The sequence below is a fragment of the Carassius auratus genome, chromosome 7, assembly GCF_003368295.1.
Source record: "Carassius auratus strain Wakin chromosome 7, ASM336829v1, whole genome shotgun sequence".
In the NCBI taxonomy this organism is placed as follows: Eukaryota; Metazoa; Chordata; class Actinopteri; order Cypriniformes; family Cyprinidae; genus Carassius; species Carassius auratus.
The window spans coordinates 35,318,174-35,330,175 of NC_039249.1; the positions used below are offsets into that span (position 1 = coordinate 35,318,174).

Below are 12,002 nucleotides of genomic sequence, written 5' to 3' on the forward strand. Positions count from 1 at the left end.
TTGATTATTCTGGTTAGTCACATTGTACTGCTATTATTTTGAACAATACTGTACTTGTTCTACAGAACTCTGTACTAGTGTTAAATGCAACTGCTTTTGTTAGCATTCATAACATTCTTCATTTGGAGAAGTTGTGGCCTAGTGGTTAGAGAGTTTGACTCCTTACCCTATGGTTGTGGGTTTGAGTCTTGGGCTGGCAGTACCTGGAGAAAACGGTCTAAATGTAATTAGCTATACATACAGACACTCACGTGAAAAGGTTTAAATGGCAAATTGGTCAATCAGACATTTTTTTTAGATTTTATTTAATAACTTAAGAAGTGACAAGATCAGTACATTTTTAAGAAATGCTTATGGGAATTCAAAACATTCTTAACCTTATTTTTGTCAGGGTTATGTTAAGTTTTCATTGTGTGCTCTTAACATGTTCCACCTGTGACCTAATTTTACTTGGTCTCCTACTTCTTATTTTTGTTCACCTGTGTTTGATTAATTAACTCATCAGTTCCTTTGTTTGTTAACCTACAAACACTCTCAGTTTTCCCGTAGTCGAGGTCCGTTCTTGTCTATGTTCAGTTGCACATACACCCAATTAAAGCCAAAACTGCATGTATATTATGCTCTAATTACACACATTTTTCACTTCACCTGCAAAATCTCTGAATGTCCACCTTTTTGAGCATACGTCCTGACTGTTTTGGAATTCAAATATGACTCACAACTTAATAACTGGCCTTTACTTGAATAAAAACTCAGATGTCCTTCAAAATAATCATTAAAATGAACATATTTTTGGCTAGTCGTCCTCACGCACATCCACCTCTCACCAAAAGTGACTCATCTGTCCAACAAAACAACACTGAATGAAGAAACATGATTAAATAATAAAAATGGCCACGTCTGAGCTAGTTTTTGTATGCTGCTTTTTTGTGGCGATGTTTTTGTGTGTATGTCTGAGCATTCAGTGCTGCTTTTCTAAACTCCCTACATCATTTTATATAAGATTTCCTGAACCGTACAAAAGACGACTCTCAGTTGGAGCATGAGGACTGTGCCAGACTGTCTTATTATGTGGCTTATCAATCCTTTAACACACTGACCTACCTTCAGACTAGCAAACACTCACATAAAAATTCTATTAAACCAGTTAATAGAAGTTCGTAATCACAGCCTTTATACAAGGAACATGTATTCACCTACTTGTGAGCATGACCCAAATGCTAGGCAGGTTCATCTTGGGGACCCACGTCCTAAGACAAATGAGCCTATTCTGTCATAGCTGCAAATTCAGCAGCAACTTCAAATACTTCACTTAAAGTGGGACTTCAGACTCCATTCAATTCAATTCTAATGCTGGTTTTACTTCTGGAGGTCAAAAAGTATAACACTTTCAGTGCAAAAAAAATAAAAAAAATAAAAAATGGAGGCACAGAAGGGACAGGGGGGATAGAATAAAAAAGAGAGAGTCATATGGAGAGTAACTGTGATGGAGCGGAGGAGAGAATGATTGAGAGTGAAAGCCAGAGGGAGATAGAAGAGAAGAAAGAGGAACGTAGGGTGGGGGAAAACAAATCTAATTCCTTGCAGGATTGCTGGTGTCAAATGTGCTTATTTTTGTTTCATGGGCATCCTCCCATGTAACTTTCCACTCTCGCTCGTTTGGCTCTTGCTCTCTGACTGAACTCTGAACGTATTCTCTCTGTTAAATCTTGGATTTGTACTCAATTCTATTCTACGTAGAATGTAAAACACACAAAATTTGGCATAACAATCATAACGTCTTTACCTCCAGTCTGATTTTCTGAGAATTGATGATCATTTACTCTAATTAAAATGAAATGAATTTAGGCATTATAAAAAGCACAACGCAGAAACAAAATATGCTCTGTAGCCTACTTAATTTGCAAAGTGCAATGGTTCAGTGAAGCTAAGTCTGTTCATGGTTCTCCTTTAGTCTTTCAGTCCTTCCACTGTTCATCCATCTTCCAGTTTTCAATAGATAATGGTTATTTTACAGAACAGATATCTAGAAAGATCCGAGGAGTTCTAACATTATGAGCACATTGCATTTTCAAGTTCTGGGCCATTTTCTTTTCTGGGAGGGAGAACAAATAGTATTGGCTTGTACATTTCTTATTGCGAAACTCACAGTCACATACATATTAAATTATCATTGATTGTTATATTGTGTAAAAATATGCTTGCTGAAAATTCTGCATTTTATTGTATAAACGAGTCCCAAAATGAAACATTAAACTTTAGAAATATAAAGATTTTCCAACCCACTGATAATTTCTCATTCTGCTTCTATTTACTTTTATATATACTTTTTAAAAGTGATTTCTCTATTAAGAACCTAAATTGTGTGCTATTGAAAACCAACAGTTCTTCAATTGCTACATTTAAATATCAGTGACTTCAGTGATATTTATTAGATGTCTTAATTACCTCAGATCAGTCACACAATTTTTACACTCTCTTTGGAACAGCCACTAGGAAAGTTAGTCAAAAATGGCGGCGCCATCATGCTCTGGGCTGCTGTCAGCAGGAGGGACTGGGAGATGTGTTGACATCCAGGGCAGTATGGCTGAAGTCTAACTGGAGATTGAGAATATTTTCTCACAAAGCAAGAAATGCACTGTGAGGAATTTAATAAAACAGTTAGCATTCTGAAATTATTTGTGTATGACTCAAGACCAAAACAGTTATATATATTGCACTCATCACGAATGTGGAAAATGTTAAGGGTTAGCCAAAACAAACCTTGCAATTATCTCAGATATCAAACATAACTCATTAGCCTTGGCTCATGTTTGTGTGCTCATTATAAAAAGCTCAGTGTAGTGCTTGAAAAATATTTTAAACATCTTAGTAAAAAAAAACAAAAAAAAAAAACTGATATGCCTTTTCTGGGTCTAGAATACCACAAAAGTTTGGACACTGAACCCTTTTGGACTCTAAAGTCACACTTCAAATGTCTGAATGGCATTACATTTGATGAAAAAAATATGAAACCAAGTGCCATCTGCAAACAGATTTACTTCAAACGGCATAAGCTTTTTTCTTCTTCACATTTCTGAGCCATTTTCTGCAATTACATTTAAACATCTGGTGTTGCAAATATTTTTGTGGATGTATGAAGTCATTTCCACTCAAATTCACACAGGTGTCCTTAAAAAATTACCATTGGCATAGTACATCACATTATCTTCAGTATAAACATTCTTGACAATCAGAAATTTTACAAGTATAACATTTCTGCAGTTTTTATGGTAAACCTATGTTTTTTAATAAATGTTTTTAATGAATGTAATGTAACCCTTTTTAAACTACATATGCAGTGATATAGTTGTGATGTAAAGGTTTGTATAATATTTATTCATTCATTCATTCTCTGATCAGATATGTGTGTGTGCATATGTACAATATATTGTATATATTATTCAGAATCTGTCATTTTATTTCCACATTTATTTCATAACATTTAAGTTTAACGTTGTACATAGTACTTTTCCAAATAAAATAAATAACTAAATGAATAAAAATAAAAGTATGTTTTATGCTATATTTCTTTCAAATAAATGTCACTTATTTGTAAACTTAGTCACAAGTCGTAAAGGTAAAATTTTTGTAAACTCTATTATTCCAAGTGAAACGTTGAGATGAGTTCTATACACAATAACAAAGAAATTTTATTTGACAAATAAAACATTACATTCTATATACTGTATCCTTGACTGCTAGTGCTACAAATAAAACTGCCACTGCGTGACAGCCATCTACTTATCAGCACAAAGAAAACTTGTGACAGACACATATCTGTGTGGGGAATTAAAAAAAAAAAGAAGGAAAAATCGAAACCATATGCTCAATGCTTGGTGACACACAACGAGACAGAGAATGATTTTCTTTTGCTATAAGTAGCTAACATTTTTCCTTCATACACTCTGCTCTGCTCTGGCAGGCGGCCTGTTCCCCTGCCCCCATCCTTAGGGAAGAGCGTCTGTGTGTGTGTCTTTGTTTCAGCGAATAAAATTACATCCGCCTGACATGCATTCAGCCAAGCTCCAAACAGCACAGGGACTCATTACATCATCACCAGAAGAGCCAGAAGTTCAACCAAACGTCCAGATTCTCATGGCCTGCGAGTGAGCGCACAAACGGGTTTTCTGTTGATTTGCGAAGTCAGCTATTAAATGAAAGTGCGAGCCTGAGAGAGACACCAGCAGTCAGGGTGAAACAACAAAGCTGCGTTCACGCCGACAGCTATTAAATCGCTTGCGATTGCAGAGCCTAGCTGTTGGGTTTCTAGTAGGAACCTCACACTGGTAGTTGTTGCTTTGGTCCTCATCTGCATAAAGCCGAGCACTGTTCTCGCTGCACTGGCAACAGTCGCTGAAGTCAGTATGTTACAGGAAATCACCAACTCTAATAGAAAATGAATATCTGATCATTTTGTTGTACCATAGGGGTGTAACAGTACACATATCCGTACTGAACATTTCTGGGATGGGCCTTTTGGTATGCATGTGTGTCGAACAGATTGTTCAGCTTTTTCAGACAATATTCAGACAATAAATGCTGTTTTGACAGTCTTTGTGGCGTGACTGATCGCTGTTTAGAAGCTATACGGCAGTGCAGAGTGCAAGGATTTGAATTGTTGAATTGATATGTGACATCAAGTTGTTACTCCCGTTTGTATATTGTTGTTAATAATGATAATAAACGAGTATGTATCTAACCGTCATGTCTGTGTACCATTACACCCCTAATTTAAAGTAATTAATGTTCCAGTATAATGACTAACCTTGTCATTTCTATGAAATGTGGCCATGGGATTGGTTATTTCTCTCTACAGATGGTGACATATTCACAGACTTGACCTAAATGTCAAGAAGTTACCAACACATCAATAGTCAGCACCAGTGGCAAAACAACAGCTGACACAATCTGTTTAGCTCCAGACACTCACGAGTCAAAAACGTCATGTTTATTCAAACCGAGCACATTCTGTGGATTTCAGATAGTGGATTTTTAAATCTGTGGATTTTATATAGTGGATTACTAATGGCCCAGACTTGTCTTACATATATAATGAACTAATAAATAGTTAAAATGTTTTTTTTTTTTTTTTTTTTTTTTTTGTCTTATCTTTCTTAGGGCACCAAGTGAGCCAGAACTGGCCTTAGTGCCCCATCAATAAATTGGTTCATGATGTCTTTACTGACTCATCCCACATTTACAGGCCATAACACCTCCATACTAGAAAAAAATAAAAACTGGTAAGATTGACAAACTTCACATGAAGAAACAAACACACAGGATATGATGTCCATAGATTGACCATTTAGGGACAGATTTACAAACTTATTTTGCCGTTAAAATAGCACTGTCAGAATCTACTAAAGACACGCAGTGAAGAATTTACACTAAAAAGGTGCATGGTGAAGTTTCCCTTTCAGACGCAACATTTATGGGAGGACAGGACAGTATTCAAATGAATGATGCAATGTGATTTACTAATGTTTACGATCATCAAATTACTGATATTTGTGCCAAAAAAGCATGTCTTAAAGCAAGCAGGAACTTGCGCTGCTCTTGGTAGATAGTGCTGGTCACCTGTGTTCTTTAATATGCGCAATTTCCGCATTGTCAGTAAATCAACCGCATAATCTTCCCCTCACATCAGCACTTTTATGGAATTGTGCTCTAATGCTAATTTGCTCTGTTTAGTAAATCCAGACCTTAGTATTGTTATAAGAAAAAAAATAGAGGTAAATATGTTAAAGTTTATTATTATAGGTTCATCATTGTTCTCATGTAAGTTCAAATGGACATGGTTTAGGGGATTTAGCTTGACATTTTCAGGTTGTCTAAGGGTTTCACAACAAGCCAAGAAGGTTAGATGCATCCGAAGGGCACTGAGTTTGAGACAGAGCACAGATGTCAATATAACGGAGAAATCAGACTGAGTGTTTGCTCAAGTGAAGGGCACAAGGATGTGTGCACACTCACACGTGAGTGGCCGTGTTGCACATGAAATGCAGCTATACACTATTCAAGGATAGTAAAATTTCAGGGAGAGCTGGGACTTGAAATCAGCCAATAGGAATGGATTCTTCTGGTCAGGTCAAACTATTCCATAGTGAACTTAATGAATTATTTATATGGTATGTAATATTTATATGAGGTTTTCAGTGGCTAATCTAGACAACTGGAGAGTGGGTGGCTGAAATACCTGGTATGTAATATTCATATGGTTTTTTAAAAACATCCAGGGCTGCATTTCCCAAAAGCATCGTAAGCCTAAGTACATCTTAGACCCATTGCCACCAACTTAGGCTTACAATGCTTTTGGGAAACACAGCCCAGATGGGTTACTCCAAGCTACACAACAGAGCTGTCACCACTGAATGCTCATCATGTGACAACTGGACACAGAACGAGGAGCCATGATTAGAGCAGCTGCTTGAAACTCCACTACATTGTTGTCATTGTCTTGTATAAAGAGGAGCTCTTTTAGATCCTTCAGAAGGCAGGCTGTTTCCTAGACTGCACGAAACCATCAAGCTCTTCCAAAAGAACATGAAGGAAAAGCTTTTTAGTTGCTTGTTAGAAACTCTGAATGTTAGAACACCTGCAGTGACCAAACGCAAGGGTCTGTCTGGATTCCAGGCCTTACTCAGAATGGAGGAGTCTAAAATACACACCAACCGAGATTCTCTACAAGCTTTCATAACTCAGATAACAAGAACCAGAACCCTAGAGTGCTTATCAGGAGCTGCTTTCTGGCAGTGATGCTGCCACCACAAGCTGCAAGAGACAACAACTACATATATCCTTCTAAGTACCCAATAGACTGGCGTGTAAGACTCTGGCTTGACCTTTTTCATGAAAAAAAAAAAAAAAATCACTATGTTGTACATTGGATCGCAAAAAAACTTTTGCCACATGGCTGAAATCTACAAACATCCTTTATTGCACAACACACCATATTGTTTGGAAAACTTACTGCTGAGACCAAGACAACAGTGTACAAATTTAAATTTTAAAATTGATGAATATTTAATGTTATACTGTATATATATATATATATATATATATATATATATATATATATATATATATATATATATATATATATATATATATATATATATATATAAATATGTATGTGGTGAATATTTCATTTTTATTTTTTATTATGGTTACTTGGTCTTACCTCAAATGATGTTTCAGTCTCTTGCTGTGCTGTTTTGCGAGAGATCCAGTGTGCTGTCACTCTTTGTCCTCTGTCTTCCACTGTAAAGAAAGAGATGCACTGAGATGATGGGAGGGAATAAATGTTTACTGACATTTAGGAGTGTCCCTGACTAAGGATTTTCATAGTCGAATCGGAATTTTCGAATCTTGCCGATATTTGACTGATAGTCGAATCATATGTTTGGGGGCGGGGCAAAATACATTGAGTCAAGTCAGACATTCGGCTAACATAATTACTGATGTTAACGCACAGGGAAAATGTGTAATGACCACCTTGCAGATAAAAACGGGGTAAATAATGTTTTGATTAACAGATAGCTAACACTTAACGTCGACAAAACTATAACAATTAATTTTATTTTATTTTTTTACAATAGTGCTCTCATTATAACGTTAGCCTAAAACGTTAGCAGTTAATGTTCTTCATTTCTGTTTTGAGATGCGTGCTGAAGATGACCATTAGTGTGACGCATTTGATAGCAAGTACAAACATCAAGAAAAAAAGTACGAAGAAAAACGTTTTTCAGTAGTGTATTTTTAATATATATTTTAACAAACATCTTCCTTTTAATTAAGTTTTCAGTGGTGGTATCATATGACATTTTTCGTGACCTTGTGTCATCTCACAATAAAAAAAGCCAAAGTTTCTGAGACTTATTGAATTAGGGGCATGGTCTGGTTTCAATGTGTACCCCGAGATGAAATCCTGCAAGCTCCTCCAGACTACTAACCACGTTTGTGCTTTTATCAAGCCTGAAACCTTATGAAAGTTGAACATGGACGTGTTAGTTATGAGAGCACAACATAGTTTGGCAATCTAGGCTTGGCATTAAGTTAATCAACTCCAGAGAGGCAGCTAAAAGTGGGCAGCGGGTCACACTATTAATCTCCCTCAATCACTCATGATTAAGAGGAATAATCATCCTCATAAATCATTTTGAACGTCTCAGCTTTCATGCACTTGATTTAAAGCTCTCGAGGGATCCAGAATTAGACGCTAAAATTACAAGCTTTTACAAGTTGATTATCAGCACAGCTAAACTGGCTGTGCATTCTCTCTGATAAAGAGAAGAACGAGGGGAAAGAAATGAGAGGTGTGGATTTTTCTCTGACCTCCCTCTCTTTTCCTCAACGATAGCACTTTTCTTTGCAAAAAGAAACAAATAAGTGTCCTTTATCAGCTAGATCCCAGACATCTGGGGTCTCACACAGAGCTGTCATGCACACAAATGAGGAAAAATAAAATCATTACTGACTTCAACATATCTATGGCTGGAGTTTATATATTATGACTCGTGGTAAAAGGAAGCAATAGAATTGATCGGGAGGGGAGTGTGTGGGCGTGCTCCAATATGCTTTTCTAATTCCAAATGGTCTGTTTCCAAATATCTGACTCATCAAAAATCAGCCCCATCTAGATTACTGCGGCTTGTCAATCACAACGCAATGTATCGCAAAGTCTATTCTGGTTGTAACCGCAGCTCGTTTCCACAATAAACATCATCAAAGGCCAAGTCTGAGTTCTGGGGACGCAAAATAATCAGCCTGTCGCCTGCACAACATAAATCCAGAGAATCCATCAACGCAGACTATGGCCCTCTAGAGAAAACCATTTTCCAAAACTAATAGGTTAAGAGAAGGCATTAGCTGCAAGCCAGCCTAAGACATTGTTCTCAAAGAATGATCTAAGAAGGCCAGAGCTGGCTTGAGGGCAGTTACTCTTCAAACACAGCGAAATTGACCTTCCTCTGGTTGACAATTATCTGCCCGTCAAGTCACTCAACTGCCATGGGGGTCCCAAAGAGCCTTACTTTTTCACTTCCGCTCTTACCAGGCTTTTTAGGAACAGACCTCAGGAGAAAAGTAGAAGTCTGAAGGAGAAGAGGATTAGTATTCTTCCCCTTTTTGCTATCTGTTCACTTTCCTCTCTTGCTTTCCTTGGAGTCTCATTATTACACAAAACAAAAATAGTATTTTATATATTTATATACAGTGTATTTCTAATTACTTCAAATATTAACTTTCATATTTCACTCAATTTATGTACACCTTAAAAAGATTTAAAAAACTGAGATTTCCTCATACTTTAACACCTCCAAACAGTAAGGTGTGTATAATCATTGATTTCCTGATTCTCACGCCTCATTACGGGGATGAACAATATTGAGGTCAGACCGGAGGATGGGATAGGTTGAGTGTAACTGACAGATCCGACAGGATGTCAGCTTTAAAATGTCACAAATGAAATATTGCACCAGATGTAACAGAAGCAGGTTACACCCATACTGTGTTCTAAAGAGGCCTAATGAGTGTATCCAGATATCAAGAACAGATGTAAGAAAGCACATAAGATCCATAAAGCAACGTTGCTGTTAGGATTACGTATCGATCACAAGGTGAGGACAGAATACAAAGAGAGAGAAAAACAGATGAGATGATTATGATTTCCTGTCACTACTGAGAGAGACAGAAAGGGAGAGAGAGATGAGAAAGAGTATTTCAAATTTGCAACCGATATGAGTCTTTCAAGAGAGCGGCCGAATGCTGATATATAGCCAAACTAATGCAATTTAATGAAACACAATATTGCTTAAGTGAAATAAAATATGGAAAAGCAATGGCAATGTACTGTGCACAATATTTGCTTAAAACAAAGATTTAAAAAGCTCGTTTTTTACTGTTTTAATATGTTCCTATCCCAGCTTAATGTTTAAGAAATATGCAATTTGTAGGTTGACTTCTCAGAAAAAGTTCAACACTGTGGTATTGTGGTGCAAAAAAAGCTTTACACAGAAACATTTGCACAACTAATGCCATGTGTTTGGGAGGTGACTATCTCTGTTCTATATGGCTGTAACAATATACGACCATTTGTAGCACATTTAAATAAAACTTTAATAATAAAAGAAACACACAACAGCGTGACAGCCCCTCACGGACGACTGCCGTGCACAACCCAAACAAAACAAACAAAACCAAACCACAAAATAAAACCCAGGTCTGTTCCTCACTCGTCCTTCACTATCGTAACTCCTCTTTTATCCTTCCGGATCTCCTCCATTGGACTCGAGACGTGTGAGTGGCGCAGGTGTCACTAATTTCCATTTACTCGACTGGCCTCGACCCGTTCCCATGGCTCTCGTCCCCACCCCACTCGTCACAATGGTGAATTCAGAAATTATACTATTATAACTTTTGCGCTTCGACTTTAATTGTAATAAATTGTCAAAATTGTTTATTGGCAAGGGTGCACACAAGGGAAGATACTTTTTAACCATTATATTGGGCATAAGGACAGTGTACAACTGTATAAAACGCATCAACAAACAATCTTTCTACATTTTAGCAAATGATAACCTTAGCTTACATCGACTAAAATCAAGCAATTAACTGGCCTGGCCAGTATATCAGTCTATCACAGCAGCTGTCTGACAGTGTGAGGAATTCCACACATCATCTGTGTGACTGACCAATCTATAGACCATTGCTGAGAGACGGAGACTGAAAAAAAAAAAAACATGTCAATATCAGTTTGAGAGGAAGCATCTGCAATTTAGTAAGTCCAAAATTCACTGTAAAGATGCTGCATGGTGCAGATGACGGACTACGATTTGTGTGTGTGTGTGTGTGTCTGAGATAAGCTGGCACAAGACTGAATGTTGCTTCTGTGTGGGGGATCTCTTCTCTGAATTGTGCCTGGCGCGTGTGTGAGAGAGGAGACAGAAAGAAAGAGAGATAGAGCGGTTTGAATGGAACTGTTTCTATCACTGTTTCCAGGGTGCCGTTTTAAAACCAAATGCAATCACAAAGCACTGCAGGGACTAGGCGTCTACAGTGACAGCTCTAAACAACACAGGCAAACTCCTCCCTTACCTTACAACTAACAGCTCCGCCACGCTCCCCATCTCTGTCTGCAGCTTTTTGTCTCTCTGATTCCCTCTCTGATTACATTTGTCTCTCTTTTTATCTCTCTCTCTAAAACACACACTCTTTATCTCTCACTCCTTTTATAGCACCTAAGAATGTCAATTTATAATGCAATCTGACTCATACAGCCTTCAATATATTTGTATTAAAATGCCACGAGCGTTGCTTGTGTAGGAGTCCACTAAAGTCCACCCGCACTACAAACTGTTATAAGTTTTATCAAAGAAGTTTATGCTTCTCTAGTTGATAAACAAAAGACACAAAGCACAAGTACTTTTAAAAAATGCTAACAATGTTTGCAAGATTGTAAAAAAAAAAGTAAATTACCATACTTTTAGAAATGATAGGTATCATAAATAATATAATATTTAATATTTTCAGACACTAAAGGTTACATTGTATGCTGTTTACAATTAAATGAAAATTTCTTGTAGTTTAAATTTCTTTTAAATGCAATAAAATTGACCGACTTTAGCAGCACCTACAAACATTACAACTTTATATGTAGAATACAACTTTACATGTCATTTCAGAATTACTTCTTGTTTTAATGTACTGATGACAACCATTTATGGTAATCTAAAAATATTTAAACATAATTTCTATTGAAACTTCGGTAACACTTTATTTTAAGGTGTAAATTAATATTACTCAATGTATAATTACACTGTAACAAAGACAACTTAAAATAAAGTGTAACTGAAACGTATGTCATGTATTTATTTATTACACATTTGTAATGATGATGAAGTTACATTTTAGTACACTTAACATATATTAATTTTCAATACATACACTACACTTAAATTCAC

At 36.6% G+C, this 12,002-nt stretch overlaps 1 protein-coding gene across 1 annotated transcript in view; it reads right to left on the reverse strand.

Moving 5' to 3' along the window:
- adam19a (ADAM metallopeptidase domain 19a) overlaps positions 1–12,002 on the reverse strand; it is a 72,435-nt gene that overhangs the window by 54,758 nt on the left and 5,675 nt on the right. Inside the window, exon 2 of the mRNA XM_026268692.1 lies at positions 7,223–7,302. Within this exon, the coding sequence (XP_026124477.1) occupies positions 7,223–7,302 (80 nt within the window). The remainder of the gene's footprint in view (positions 1–7,222; positions 7,303–12,002) is intronic.